General features: G+C 40.8%; 1 protein-coding gene across 1 annotated transcript in view; it reads left to right on the top strand.

The window, feature by feature from the left end:
* The first annotated feature begins 207 nt into the window (after nt 1-207).
* The window catches only part of KIZ (kizuna centrosomal protein), a 340,495-nt gene continuing 325,297 nt past the window's right edge, over nt 208-15,405 (top strand). The window contains 2 exon segments of the mRNA XM_029596786.1: nt 208-560; nt 9,404-9,466. Coding sequence (XP_029452646.1) covers nt 457-560; nt 9,404-9,466 — 167 coding nt within the window. The 5' untranslated portion in view covers nt 208-456.

Raw genomic sequence — 15,405 nt, 5'->3', positions numbered from 1 at the left:
AGTCTAGGAATAAATCAGCTTCAAGCATACAGCTTCTTCGCTAAAGATACAAAAGTGCTTCAGACAAGAGTAACTTTACCACGCGTACAACACCTCCAATACGCTGCACGCCCGCGTCACTCTATCGCTTCTATCTCTAAATGATCGCACGACACGCTAAAAGCACGAGGCACGCGCCGAGAGGCACGTCACCCCAGCCTGTCCACCCTTCCCCCTCCATCCAGTTTTCTCTAGAGCTGCTAATACATCAGTAGAAGCGACCTCAGAACTCCCGCTGTAAGCGCCGGCTGATGGCGTCATGTTTACTCGCATTGCATTGTGGGGCGGGTCGTTCCTGACAACCGGAGTAAATAAGTCGTTCGCTGCGGTCGCTTGTAACCTAAAGGACGCTGTGGGCAAAAGTTTAGTTCTGGAGTTCTTGACGGAGAACGCCGGGATCCTGGAGCGGATTTCGGCATGGCGGAAGAGGGGGGCCTACAGCGTATTAGCGGTCCTGAGCTCCTTCCTGGGAGCGAATATTATCAGAGAATCGGGGACCTGCAACAGCGCTTGAGGGACAGGTGAGGCTTTCGCGGCTCTCTCTCGCAGCCCCCTCTTTATCCGTAGCTGGTAGAGCTGGTCTTTCTCTTAGCTTCTCAATTCTACCTCTCCACGCTTTAGGAGCTGCGCCTGATATATATATACAGATGCTACGATCCTAAATTCAAACAGGTTCTCGGCTGCTGGAAGCATCAAAAGTGCAGTGTTCTTGGAGAGTGTACAACTTTCTGCTGGTGGAAAATGTCTTCTAATTACAGATCCCAGTATAAAGATTCAACAAAATTTGTGACTAAAAAAAATTGTCAAAAGATAGAAAACCAATTACATCTTGTGGTTTGAAAAAAGGCTTAGAAGTCCTGAGCATCTTGGAAAAAAGCTTAAATGTGTTTTAACTGGCTTGCTAAGTGATCTCCACCCACTGCTCCAATTCATACACATACTATACCTCATTACAATATGTGTGAACTCTTTTTTGAATGTATGAGATCACTTTTCTGACCTCTGCAATACCTGGAATAGAGTGTAAGAAGAAACTGAGCATGCTAATGTGGTAATATCAGCTCAGGCTAAGGACAAGAAGCCAAAACCACTTACACTTCAGTCACTAATTTGCTGCATTTATTTAAAGGCACATATTCACTTATGCATCCCAACTCCACAGGGATGAATAGGGGAAAAGGAAAAAAATGCAAAAGCATGTCTTTTTTGGTAGAAAAAATTACTGTCATAAGTAAAAGGAAGTAAAATAGAACTGGACACAAATTAAAGAAGGCTCATGGTATGTAAAATAGAAAAGGCAAAATTCCTTTCTCATGCCTATAATACACTTTGCCTTCCTCTCACTTTCTTATGGCTTGCACTACATCTCAAGGAGAAACAATCATTGAACAAGCAAGACTTTAGATATTTGCACAACTGAGAAGTGTAATTATCCCCATTTCCACTCTTAATATACCATGGCTTACAACTCTAAATTGAACAATATAGAACAAATTACTCAAAGGGAGTGTTGAGGAGTTTAATGGCTTGGGTACAGAGTGAAAAATTAGTGGTTAAAAAAACTTGTAAAAGCTTGGATATGTGTAAAGATAGATGAAATGCTTATTCAGCTGTTAAGGACATACAGGGTCATTTATCAAATCGTGTTAAGGCGTTTTCCATGCAGAGTGAGTCATACGAACAGAACAGTACACTCTCTTGTGAAGATTTGATGTCCTTCGGATTGAGAAAACACACAACGATGACATTTGTACAATGTTCTCTCAACCTAGCTTGATCAAGCATAAATGGCATAAATGTTCTGTTCGTATATCTCACTCTGCATGTAAAAGTGGCCCCTAACTCCTACACTACTACCTAAACCTCACCTCTAGTTACTAGGTGGGCCTCCTATAGTAGCATAAATAGCTAACTACTACAAGGACCTTGAAGATAGTCAGTCTCTCTCTGTCTCTCTCGTGGAGAAATGAAGTTAACACACTTTGCAGTTATACCTATGCGAAGTGCTAAGGTAATGCACATTGCTAAATCTGCTTTGAAGTGTTTGAAAGGCAGAATATCAAATCAAATAAATGTTGAAATTTTATAGAAATACATCAAATGTTTCAAATCCCATATGAACAAACCAGAGGCAAGATTCACATATACTTCCCAAACTATACCCTTAAGAGTTGTATGAGGGATCCTATCTACCTTTTCACATATTTAAACCTCTATGTGTTATATACAGCTATTTGTGTAGAACTTTTCTGGCATTTCTCTATATTTGATATTGGGGATAGAGTAATTACGTCCTATGGTAGCCCTTCTTGTATTTTATGAAAGTGCAGGCATAAATGAAGCACTGGGGGCAATGTCAGGAACCAGAGTATTCCAAAAGGAATAGTGTTTTTTGTTACTTTTAGACTTTTGATCATAAATTCTCTTTTATAGCCCAATTGTCCCTTATTTCTCTTTTCTCTTTCAGCTTAATTAGAATCAGTCCTGGGATTCTTGCATTTAGACCCTTCATTCACAGTTACCTGGGAATTTTTGCCTTTTTATTTTATTTTTTTTTATAAACCCCTTCCCTCCCCACACCCTTCAGTGTACCTAGTTTCATCATTGTAATGACAGTCCTTCCATCTGGGACCATGCACAGGGCTTCTTCTGGAGTCCTGTAATCATGCGCTCTGAATCTGGCCACCATGCATCATTCTTGATTGATTATCATGACTCTGGCCACCCCCACCACTTGCTGATGTTGGAGGTCTAGTATGGTCTTGGCCCAGAAGCCATTGCCACTATCAATATGGAGGGTCGGGCCCATGCCAGAAATCTGCTGTCATCACTTATAGGCCTCAGGCTGCGATTCTATGGCTCACAGTTGCCCCCTGTTGCTAAGCACTGTAGTAGCTTGCTGGGGTGGTCAGGAAAGGGAAGGATGAGAGATTGAAAGAAGCAAAGAAAGGTTGGGATAATCCCTGAAGAGAAGTAAGAGGTGAGAGCAAAGAAAATCAAAATATAAAATTAAAGGAAAAAAAGAAGAAAAAATTCCAACTAAAAATTAAAGAACAAAATACTCCCCCCCCCCCCCCCAAAAAAAAAAGTGAAACCCCCAAAAATGTAGATGAAAATGTAAGGAAGAAATTCACTTTCTCCTAAAAAGAAATGCTTGGCTGGTGGCTAAGTTTTCTAAATATTTTTCCACCCTTGATAATATGACATGCTGTAATTATTGTAACTGATTTGCTTTTATATCAATAACACCACACATTTCCAGAGACTGGTTGAATCAGTGCAGCAGGTTGTTGGTGGTGGGATACTGTCCAGAAGGGCCACAAGGACCTAAGAGGCTGGATGTTTGAACATTTAGGTAATTACAGAGCTTTGTGGTTTGATATTGGTGGGGTGCGGGAGAAGAATTAAAGGGGTCCTTGTATGCTAATTTACTAAAGATGATGGGATGCAGAGGAAGGAGATGCAAAAGTGATCCTGGATGAGGAGAGATATCTTAAAAATAGTCATCCTTTATGGTTGGCAGCCAAGATATATGCTTAGCAATGGGGAGAGGAACAACTGGGCAGACGTGATGGATGCGATGCGATGGAGAAGGTACAGAGAAGGGCTACCAAAATGATAAGGGGAATGGAACAGCTCCCCTATGAGGAAAGACTAAAGAGCTTAGGACTTTTCAGCTTGGAGAAGAGATGGCTGAGGGGGGATATGATAGAGGTGTTTAAAATCATGAGAGCTCTAGAATAGGTAAATGTGAATCAGTTATTTACTCTTTCAGATAATAGAAAAACTAGGGGGCACTCCAAGAAGTTAGTATGTGGCACATTTAAAACTAATTGGAGAAAGTTCTTTTTTACTCAACGCACAAATAAACTCTAGAATTTGTTGCCAGAGGATGTGGTTAGTGCAGGTAGTATAGCTGTGTTTAAAAAAGGATTGGATAAGTTCTTGAAGGAGAAGTCCATTACCTGCTATTAATTAAGTTGACTTAGAAAATAGACACTGCTATTACTAGCAGTGGTAACATGGAATAGACTTAGTTTTGGGTACTTGCCAGATTCTTATGGCCTGGATTGGCCACTGTTGGAAACAGGATGCTTGGCTTGATAGACCCTTGGTCTGACCCAGTTGGCCTTTTCCTGCAGTCATCTATTATATTACTCAGGTGAGCCAATTACCTTTTTTCTCACCCTGTGCCTCGATACACAGGTAATAATTTGGATCAAAGTTTTGAAATAGGCACTTTTCTTTCATGGAATCGGCAACAATCTGACAAAGAAAGCAACACTTCACCTTTAGAAGCAACTTTTAGTGACAAGTTACTTCCTATCAGGCTGATACAGAACCGTGCACCTGGCTGAGCGCACCGTTTAGCCCCATGTTTTAGACGTGCTATTATTACCCCTTATACTGTGAGGGGTATTAGCGTTTGAAAAACGTGCGGCCAACGCCCCCGAAACTAATAGCGCTCATCACATGCATGTTGATGAGCCTATTAGTTATTAACCCGGAATATAGAAACATAGAAATGACGGCAGAAGAAGACCAAACGGCCCATCCAGTCTGCCCAGCAAGCCTTCGCACTCTTTTTTTTTTTCCTCCTGTCATACTTATCTGTTACTCTTGGCCCTTGGTAACCTTTTGGTTCTGTATCCCTTTCACCCCTGCCAGAATGCAGAGAGCAGTGTTGGAACTGCATCTAAGTGAATATCTAGCTTAATTAGTTAGGGACAGTAGCCACCGCAATAAGCAAGCTACACCCATGCTTGTTTACCCAGTCTATGTAATTCAGTCCTTGTTGGTTGTTGTCTGTATATAGATCCACTTTTCTTCATCCCCACTGCCATTGAAGCAGAAAGCTATGCTGGATATGTGTGAAGTATCAGTCTTCCTCCCTTGCCGTTGAAGCAGAGAGCTAACTTGCATTGAAAGTGAAGAATCAGACTTTCTCCCTTGCCGTTGAAGCAGAGAGCTATGCTGGATAGGCATTGAAAGTGAAGTATCAGGCTTATTTGATTAGGAGTAGTAACTGCTGTAACCAGCAAGCTACTCCCTGCATTTTTTGTGAATGGAAATCCTTTTTTTTTTTTCCACATTACCTCTTGCCGTTGAAGCTTAGAGCAATGTTGGAGTCACATTAACTGTGTGTATGTTTATTGAATAAGGGTATTATCTCCAGGTAATAGCCATAATTGGTATTATCTCCAGGTGGTAGCTGTCATTTCCGCAAGCCACCCACTCTTCATACACATCCTCTAGACTTTATAGATCCACAATGTTTATCCCATGCCCCTTTGAAGTCCTTCACAGTTCTGGTCTTCACCTCTTCCTTCGGAAGGGCATTCCAGGCATCCACCACCCTCTCCGTGAAGAAATACTTCCTGATATTGGTTCTGAATCTTCCTCCCTGGAGCTTTAAATTGTGACCCCTGGTTCTGCTGATTTTTTTGCGATGGAAAAGGTTTGTCGTTATCTGTGGGTCATTAAAACTTTCAAATATCTGAAAGTCTGTATCATATCAACTCTGTGCCTCCTTTCCTCCAGGGTGTACATTTTTAGATTCTTCACTCTCTCCTCATAAGACATTTGATTAAGACCCTCCACCTTTTTGGTCCCCCTTCTCTGTACCGCCTCCATCCTGTCTCTGTCCCTTTGTAGATACGGTCTCCAGAACTGAGCACAGTACTCCAGGTGAGACCTCACCAAGGACCTGTACAAGGGGATAATCACTTCCCTTTTCTTACTTGATATTCCTCTTTCTATGCAGCCCAGCATTCTTCTGGCTTTAGCTATCGCCTTGTCACATTATTTTGCCAACTTCAGATCATTAGATACTATCACCCCTGGGTCTCTCTCCTGCTCCGTGCACATCAGCCCTTCACCCCCCATCGAATACAGTTCTTTCGTATTTCCACACCCCATATGCATGACTTTGAACTTCTTGGCATTGAATCTCAGCTGCCATATCTTCGACCACTCTTCCAGCTTCCTTAAATCCCGTCTCATTTTCTCCACTCCTTCCGGCGTGTCCACTCTGTTGCAGATCTTAGTGTCATCCGCAAACAGACAAACCTTGCCTTCTATCTCGTCCGCTATGTCGCTCACATAGATATTGAACAGGACCGGTCCCAACACCGATCCTCGCAGCACTCCGCTTAACACTGCTCTCTCTTCAGAGTAAGTTCCATTTATCATCACACATTGTCGTCTGTCCGTCAACCAGTTTGCAATCCAGGCCACCACCTCGGCACTCACTCCTAAGCTTCTCATTTTATTCACCAGCCTCCTGTGCGGGACCGTATCAAAACCCTTGCTGAAATCCAAGTAGATGACATCGAGCGCTCTTTCTTGATCCAATTCCATAGTCACCCAGTCAAAAAAAGTCAATCAGATTTGTCTGACAGGATCTTCCCCTGGTGAATCCATGCTGCCTCTGGTCCAGCAATTCATCAGACTGTAGATAGTTCACTAATCTTTCTTTCAGCAGCGACACCGTCACTTTACCCACCACTGAGGTGAGGCTAACCGGCCTGTAGTTTCCAGCCTCCTCTCTGCTCCCACTCTTGTGAAGCGGGACCATCACCGCTCTTCTCCAATCACTCGGCACCACTCCCGTTTCTAGTGATCTATTGAATAGGACACGCAACGGACCCGCCAGCACATCTCTGAGCTCCCTCAGTATCCTGGGATGAACCTCATCAGGCCCCATGGCTTTGTCCACTTTCAGTTTTCCCAGCTCTTCCCATACATTCTCTTCTGTAAACGGAGTTACATCTACTCCACTCCCCTCCAGTTTCTTGTTAACTATTGTCTGTCCTTCTCCTGGGTCCTCTTTAGTGAACACCGAACTGAAGTATTTGTTTAGTATTTCTGCCATTTCTTTGTCTCTCTCTACACATTCATCCTTTTCACCTTTCAATTTCACTATACCAGTTGGAACTTTTCTCCTTTCTCTGATGTATCTGAAAAATGTTTTGTCACTTCTCCTTACCTCTTTGGCAATCCTTTCTTCTGCTTGACTTTTTGCCGTCTTGATTACTTTCTTAGTCTCCCTCAGTTGTACCAGATATTCTTCTTTGTGCTCCTCCCTTTGGGATCCTTTATATTTCTTAAATGCTGTTCTTTTAGCTTTTATTTTGTCAGCCACTTCCTTTGAGAACCATATAGGTTTCATTTTTCTTTTGCTTTTCTTTACTTTTCTTACATATAGATTAGTTGCCTTGATAATTGCTCCTTTTAGTTTGGTCCACTGTTGATCCACATCTCTCTTATTCTCCCAGCCTTTTAATTCTTCCTCCAGGTACTTCCCCATTTCTTCAAAGTCTGTGTTTTTGAACTGCAAAACTCAGGTCTTCGTGATTCTTCTCCGTATCCTTCGTGTGATATGAAACCATACCATTTGATGATCACTTGTGCTGAGCTGGGCGCCCACTTGGACATCAGAGACATTATCTCCATTAGTGAGTACTAAATCGAGTATAGCTCCCTCTCTTGTGGGTTCCATTATCATTTGTTTGAACAAAGCCCCTTGCAGGGCATCCACTATTTCTCTACTATTGTTAGATTCAGCAGAAGGGATTCTCCAGTCTACATCTGGCAGATTAAAGTCTCCAACGATCACCACTTCTATCTTTTTTTTTCCCATCTTTTGGATGTCTTCAACCAGATGTCTGTCATGCTCTTCATTTTAATTTGGAGGCCTGTAAACCACTCCAATATAAATGGATGCCCCATCATCTTTTTTTAGGTCGGCCCATATTGCTTCTTCATTGCCCCATCTTCCTTGCAGCTCAGAAGCTTGGATATTGTTTCTGACATAAAGAGACACTCCTCCCCCTTTCCTATCCTCTCTATCTTTCTTTAACAAATTGTAGTCCGGTATGGCCGTATCCCAATCATGAGATTCCGTGAACCACGTCTTTGTGACAGCAACAATGTCCAAGTCCGCCTCCACCATTAGGGCTTGCAGATCTGGGATTTTATTGCCCAAACTACGGCATTTGTGCTCATAGCTTTCCAGCTTTTCTCGTTCAGTTCACTGCTTTTCTTTGACTCCTTTTGTGACTTTAGTTGAGTTTTGTTATTCATTTCACCTTTTCCCATTGCAATTGTGCATAGGAAAGGATTATTGCCTCTGATGACAGATTCATCCATCGCAATGAGCTTTTTCCTTTGGTTACTGATCTGGAATTTCTGTATGCATTGGGTTTCTTCTCTCTTCTCAGTTAACATTTTACTCTCACAAATTAAAGCCCTCAAGGGCAGGTGTTAACTTGAAAGCACCAGGAAAAGTGTACAGAAAAGCAGAAAAAACCACTTTTCTGTACACCCTCTGACTTAATATCAAAGCAATATTAGGTCAGAGGCACCAAAAATAAAAAAAAATCTGCCTGCTGGTCGGCGGGTTCAAAAACGGAAACTCAGTTTTGCTAGCATCGGTTTTCCGAACCCATGGTTGTCAGCAGGTTCGAAAACCAACACCGGTAAAATTAAGCGTTGGTTGTTGGACCTGCTGACAGCCTCCTTATTAGTGTGCGGCCTAATTTGAGTACAGTGGTTCCATCCTATTCACACTCTTTAGTTGTGTAGCAAAATAGTAGTGCTTCCTATGCTGCGCGGGCTGGCTTTACTGTCATATGGAGACTAAATTGTGGTTAAGAAAATGACAAAAAGGAGAGGGGTAGAAAAGAGGCTCTTTACTTTTTAAGATATCGCTTAACAGTGAACTGACACTGCTGCATAAACTGTCTCAGTGGTGCTGCTCATTCTGCAGTAAGCTACCCTATTATATTCCACCCAATTAATTTTACCATGCTTAGAAGATACTGGGGATGATTGCTACTGAATGGCTCGATTAGTTAGTTGGATAAACTTATCCGGCTAGCTAGCAGGGTATATTCAGTGGTGTGGTCATGCCATTGAATATATTTGGCTATCTTAAAGTTAGCTGGATACTTTTATCTGGCTAGGACATGTCAGTGGCACGACTAGAGTTAGCTGGATAAGTTAACCAGCTAACTCCGAACACTGGAATTAGCTGGTTAACTTATCTGAGAAACTTCACTCCTCCCCAAAATGCCTCTTGCTCGCCCCAGAACACCTGCAATTTATCTAACTGAATTCTAGCCAGATAACTAGTTATGTGGATAGAATTTAGTCTGATAAGTCTCTAAATATGCCGTTTTTGTCATGTACACGGATAACTCTTCAGTTATCCATCTAAATGGCTTTTGAATATCGACCTTACTGTGTTTTAATATATGCAGTATCTGTGCACATATTTTGTAAATTATGTAATATGTTTAAGCTTGTTTGTATTTTGCATGAGCTTGCAGGTTTGATTGTTTTGAACTCTTTATCATTACAGTGAACGAAAGAGATTGGAATTGGAAAGAAAACTTTTTGACTACAGCAGGTCAGATGTGTGCAGGTAACCATATGTAGATGTTAATTATCTAAAAAAAGTTAATGTGTTGTTTACTAGTGGTATAGAGATCATTATTATTTTTTATTTCAGTATTTACTTGATAACCTGTTTATGGTACCTTCCAAAAAAGGACAGCACAGTCAGGGTGGAGAATACTAAACAGTACTTTGTTAAAGGTGTATGGACAAACAGAGTCCTAATCTGCTCCATAAGGGAGCTTTTCTATTCTCTTTAGTATTTTTTTTTTTTTTTGCACTTCTCTGTAGCTTGTCTGTGTCTGCTATGTCTTTTTTGATATGGTGCAACCAGAACTCCGCACTATACTCATGATGTGGTGGCACCATAGATCTATGGTGCGACTGCACCTTGAATATTATGTGGCATTCTGGTCACCCCCATCTAAAAAAAAACATAGAAAAGATGCAGAGAAGGATTGCAAAAATGCTAGAGATAGAAAAGCTCCCTTATGGAGAAAGACTAAATAGATTAGGGCTCTCTAGCTTGGAAAAAGAGATGATTGAGAGGGGATATGATTGAAATGAAGCTGGAACAGATAAACAGGGAATGGTTATGAACTGTTTATGGACTTTTCTCAAAGGAACTTGGCCAATCCTCTTTTGAACCCCACTATGGTAATTGCCTTGACCATCTCCTCTGGCAATAGATTCCCTAGCTTGATTGTGCGCTGAATGAAAAAATACTTCCTGCAATTTGTTTTAAATCTGTCAGTTGCCAGTCTCATGGCGTGTCCCCTAGTCATAGTGTTGTCTGAAAGATTAATTAGCCAGATAGATTTGGAAATCCAGCGCTTATCGCTGGGAGTAAGATGCAAGAAACAGATCAATTACTGGTACCTGGGAACCTGTGACCTGGACTGGCAACTGTTGGAGATAGGATGCTAAGCTTGATGGACCTTGGTTTGACTCAGCATGACACTTATTTTCTTATATAATGCATTAGCATGTAGCAAAAAGTGTTTGAAAATGTGGATTTTGAACTTGAACCTGAAGGATACTAGAGAGAGACAGGCTTTTTTGGACATTGGGGACCGTTTATTCCATAGTGAAGATGAGAGCAGAGAAAAGTCATAGAAATGGGATATGGTTTGGTTTGTGCAGGAGAGAGAAAGGTGGATATGTAATTATGAGCAGAGTGAGGTAAGAACAATGTAGAAAAAAGCAGAAAGATTGGATGTGACAGAGACCAAGCCATATATTCATAATGAGGGTAGTTTTATAACTGAGTGTTGGGATCTGTGAATACCTTTTGCATATAAATTTTACTCCAAATTTTTAAAGCTCAAGTTGTGAGTGCTCAGAAGGGTCCTCAAAGCCCCCAACCTTTCTCTTTCTCTCTCCTCTGACTGCCCCTCTATGAGCAACAAAGTAGCAGCAGCAAGAGAGAAGGAGGATGCTGGATTTGCAGGTTAATAAAAAACGTGGCAAGCTCTGGGGAGGGGCGAGAGGGACTTGAGGTTTCCCATGGCATTCCCCCTCTTGGATGTTGAGCTGGGTCTGACACTTGCATTGTGGCTAAAAAAAAAAAAAAAAAGCAAACAGGGAGGGCAGCAAATTTGGGTTACATGCATATATGTAAACTGAACGTCATACTGTCTCAGGTTCATACTCTATAAGGTAGCTCTAGATGAGTGAATCGTTAATAAGGAATTCCCCTATAGGTGTCTCTCTCTCTGTCTCTCTCTCTCTCTCTTTCTCTCAAACCCCATGTCATATAAGTAACACATCATTGCTCCTTAGAGATAATATATTAGTGTGAGAGCAATAATTATTTTATAAAAACAGAGCAATCCAGAAATCAGATGAGATATTCTTTAAAATAATATGCTTATTTATTACATATCAGGAAAAAAATATTTAAGATCATCTTATTTTAGATACCGAAAAAATATTTTAAAATGGTTATTCTTACCAAATACAAGTTAATTTCCAGTCTGGTCCCGGACTGATATCCAGAGTTGATAATAGCAGTACCCGAGCTCTGATCTCATACAGTATTTATACTTTTTCATTTGTTCACAATTTCTAGTATTATTACTGTGGAAATTTAGGCATCCAATACTCTAAAACTGAAAGAGTCATTTCTCAGAAATCTTAGGTACTGAATTCCCAGTAATTAGGAACATTATTTTACAAGAAATTCATAACCCCATTACAAATGTAATTCATTACATTCTTTAGCTAGAAATTCATTATCCCTAACACCCTGAATGTCTTACAGAATCTATTCATAGTTAGCTGGCTGAATGCCTAGCTCAGCCTTGCTATTCAGATATGACTACAGTTATATTATAATGTACTGAAAAGAAAAGCTTATGGCTATATTGCAGTTATAGAACTTATATTTTATTTAGAATAAAAGCTTATATTAGTTAATTGTTGTAGTATTAGCATGGCTTATAAGCTATAAGTTAATTCAGTTTTAAAAGAAAAGCCATTTTCCCTAATTTTTTTTTTTCTAAAATTTCAGTCCTTGACAATGTATCTGAGTTGAGCTTTTTGAACTCTGGGACCACTGCCAAATCTAGGCTGTTTGCTAGCCCTTCTCCCTGAGTTGAGATAAGCTCTCAGGAAATATACAACAGTGCAAGTGTTAGACTATCTGTCAGGAACCTTTGTATATCTTGATGGGACATTTGTGTGTTTTTAAGATTTAAATTATAGCACAGGTGAGAGGTACTTGTTTGCATTGCCCTATGCTTTACCAGAGGTAAGGGGCTTCTGGTCCCTGTTGGAGACCCTAGGGACACATTCCATGTCAGCAATAATTTGTAACAGCCATTTACAGCCATTTAAATCGGGTTTTATGTGCATTAATTGCTTTGAAAATCCAGCCTTTAAAGGTTAGTATTAGAAGTTTAAATTTAAGAACATAAGAACATGCCATACTGGGTCAGACCAAGGGTCCATCAAGCCCAGCATCCTGTTTCCAACAGTGGCCAATCCAGGCCATAAGAACCTGGCAAGTACCCAAAAACTAAGGGCCGGAATAGCTACGCCCGATTTTATAACATGCGTGCACTAGTGCACCTTGCGCGTCCTGAGCCCTAGAAGAGCCCCTATGGCTTTCCCCGTTTCCTCCGAGGCCGCTCCAAAATCGGAGCAGCCTTGGAGGGAACCTTCCTTCGGCCCACCCCCCCCAGCCTTACCTAAATCCCCCCCTACCTTTATTTTATAAGTTGCGCCTGCCTTCAGGCAGGCATAGGTTGCACGCACCGGCCCATGATCCCCGGCACAGCGGCAAATGGCCGCTATGCCTGGAGGCTCCGGCCCTGCCCCTTTATTCGAGCCCTGGGACATATGCGCTTCCCGGGGCTTTACGCGTACCACCAGGCCTTTTGAAAATAGGCCCGGCGCACGTAACCCCCCCCCCACGCGCGTAAATTTGTCTGGATTTATGCGCGTAGGCTTTGAAAATCTGCCCCTAAATCTGTCCCATGTTACTGTTGCTAGTAATAGCAGTGGCTATTTTCTAAGTCAACTTAATTAATAGCAGATAATGGACTTCTCCTCCAAGAACTTATCCAATCCTTTTTTAAACCCAGCTACACTACCTGCACTAACCATATCCCCTGGCAACAAATTTCAGAGTTTAATTGTGTGTTGAGTGAAAAAGAACTTTCTCCGATTAGTTTTAAATGTGCCACAAGCTAACTTCATGGCGTGCCCCCTAGTCCTCCTATTATCCGAAAGAGTAAGTAACCGATTCACATTTACCCGTTCTAGACCTCTCATGATTTTAAACACCTCTATCATATCCGCCCCTCAGCCGTTTCTTCTCCAAGCTGGACAGTCCTAACCTCTTTAGTCTTTCCTCATAGGGGAGCTGTTCCATCCCCTTTATCATTTTGGCTGCCCTTCTTTGTATCTTCTCCATTGCAACTATATCTTTTTTGAGATGCTCTGACCAGAATTGTACACAGTATTCAAGGTGCGGTCTCACCATGGAACGATACAGAGGCATTATGACATTTTCCGTTTTATTCACCATTCCCTTTCTAATAATTCCCAACATTCTGTTTGCTTTTTTGACTGCCGCAGCACACTGTACCGACGATTTCAATGTGTTATCCACCATGACGCCTTGATCTCTTTCTTGGGTGGTAGCTCCTAATATGGAACCTAACATTGTGTAACTATAGCATGGGTTATTTTTCCCTATATGCATCACCTTGCACTTCTCCACATTAAATTTCATCTGCAATTTGGATGCCCAATTTTCCAGTCTGACAAGGTCTTCCTGCAATTTATCACAATCCGCTTGTGATTTAACTACTCTGAATAATATTGTATCATCTGCAAATTTGATTACCTCACTCATCGTATTCCTTTCAAGATCATTTATAAATATATTGAAAAGTACGGGTCCCAATACAGATCCCCGAGGCACGCCACTGCCCATTCCCTTCCACTGAGAAAATTGTCCATTTAATCCTATTCTCTGTTTCCTGTCTTTTAGCCAGTTTGTAATCCATGAAAGGACATTGCCACCTATCCCATGACTTTTTACTTTTCCTAGAAGCCTTTCATGAGGAACTTTGTCAAACGCCTTCTGAAAATCCAAATACACTACATCTACCGGTTTACCTTTATCTAATTGTTTAGTATCTCCTTCAAAAAAAGTAAAGCAGATTTGTGAGGCAAGACTTGCCTTCGGTAAAGCCGTGCTGACTTTGCTCCATTAAACCTTGTCTTTCTATATATTTGTGATTTTGATGTTTAGAACGCTTTCCACTATTTTTTTCCTGGCACTGAATTCAGGCTAACTGCTCTGTAGTTTCCCGGATCGCCCCTGGAGCCCTTTTTAAATATTGGGATTACATTAGCCACCCTCCAGTCTTCAGGTACAATGGATTATTTTAATGATAGGTTTCAAATTTTTACTAATAGATCTGAAATTTCATTTTTTAGTTTCTTCAGAACCCTGGGGTGTATACCATCTGGTCCAGGTGATTTACTACTCTTCAGTTTGTCAATCAGGCCTACCACATCTTTTAGGTTCACCTGCATAAAACCCAGGTGGCAGTAACGAGAAGTGGGGAGAGAGGACACCTGACTACTTAAGCAGTTGCTGAAGAAAGTGGGCACTGAGTTTTTGTAGAAACTGGAGTGGATAAAAAGAGGAATTGAGAATACTGTTAAAGAATTTTTTTTAAATTTTTTTATTTATTGCAATTTAATTTTTTTACAATCAAGTATACAATCTTGAAAGAATAGAAATTAAACAATGGCATTTATACTAACAATAATAAGTAAAGAACCCCAATATTTAAATATTCAAGGATATAATATGCCAATGTAATCAAAGTCCTCTACTGGGGATATCCTATACTCATAGAAGACTGACTATCATGTAAGCAATAATGTAAGAAGAAGTCTGGCTAACCCAAGCTTATAGAATTGCAATTTCCATTTATAAAGAACAGGACAACTACTAAGATGGTAGTTATGCCTATCATCAACATTATCAGAAGAAATTCTGTCAGATATAAATTTAGTAAGTTGAGATGGATGAAAAAATGTGTACTTAACATCACGATACCTAATAAAGCATTTACATGGGAACCTCAAATAAATGAGGCTCCCATTTGCAGCAATTTAGGTCTCATAATCAGAAACTGCTTTCTTCTCTTTTGGGTATCTCTGGCCACTTCTGGAAATATTTGAACATTCAGCTGAAGAAATCTTTCTTTATGGTTTCTAAAATACAATTTTAGTACCCATTCCCTATCTGAATCAAGTACAAAAGAGACAATTAATGTAGTATGTTGAGCAGCTGTTGAATCAGAAGACTCCAAAATTTCTGAGATATTCAATGGTGTTAATAATTGAAAGTCCTGTCCCTCATTTGAATTTATCTTCAGTGAAGGTGCATAGTAGATCTTTGATAGTAGTGGAAGTATTTGCTGAGGAATCTTCAAAATT

The sequence above is a fragment of the Rhinatrema bivittatum genome, chromosome 3 (assembly GCF_901001135.1).
Source record: "Rhinatrema bivittatum chromosome 3, aRhiBiv1.1, whole genome shotgun sequence".
Taxonomy (NCBI): Eukaryota; Metazoa; Chordata; class Amphibia; order Gymnophiona; family Rhinatrematidae; genus Rhinatrema; species Rhinatrema bivittatum.
Note: the sequence above shows the minus strand (reverse complement) of the source record. Positions and strands in the feature narration are given on the sequence as shown.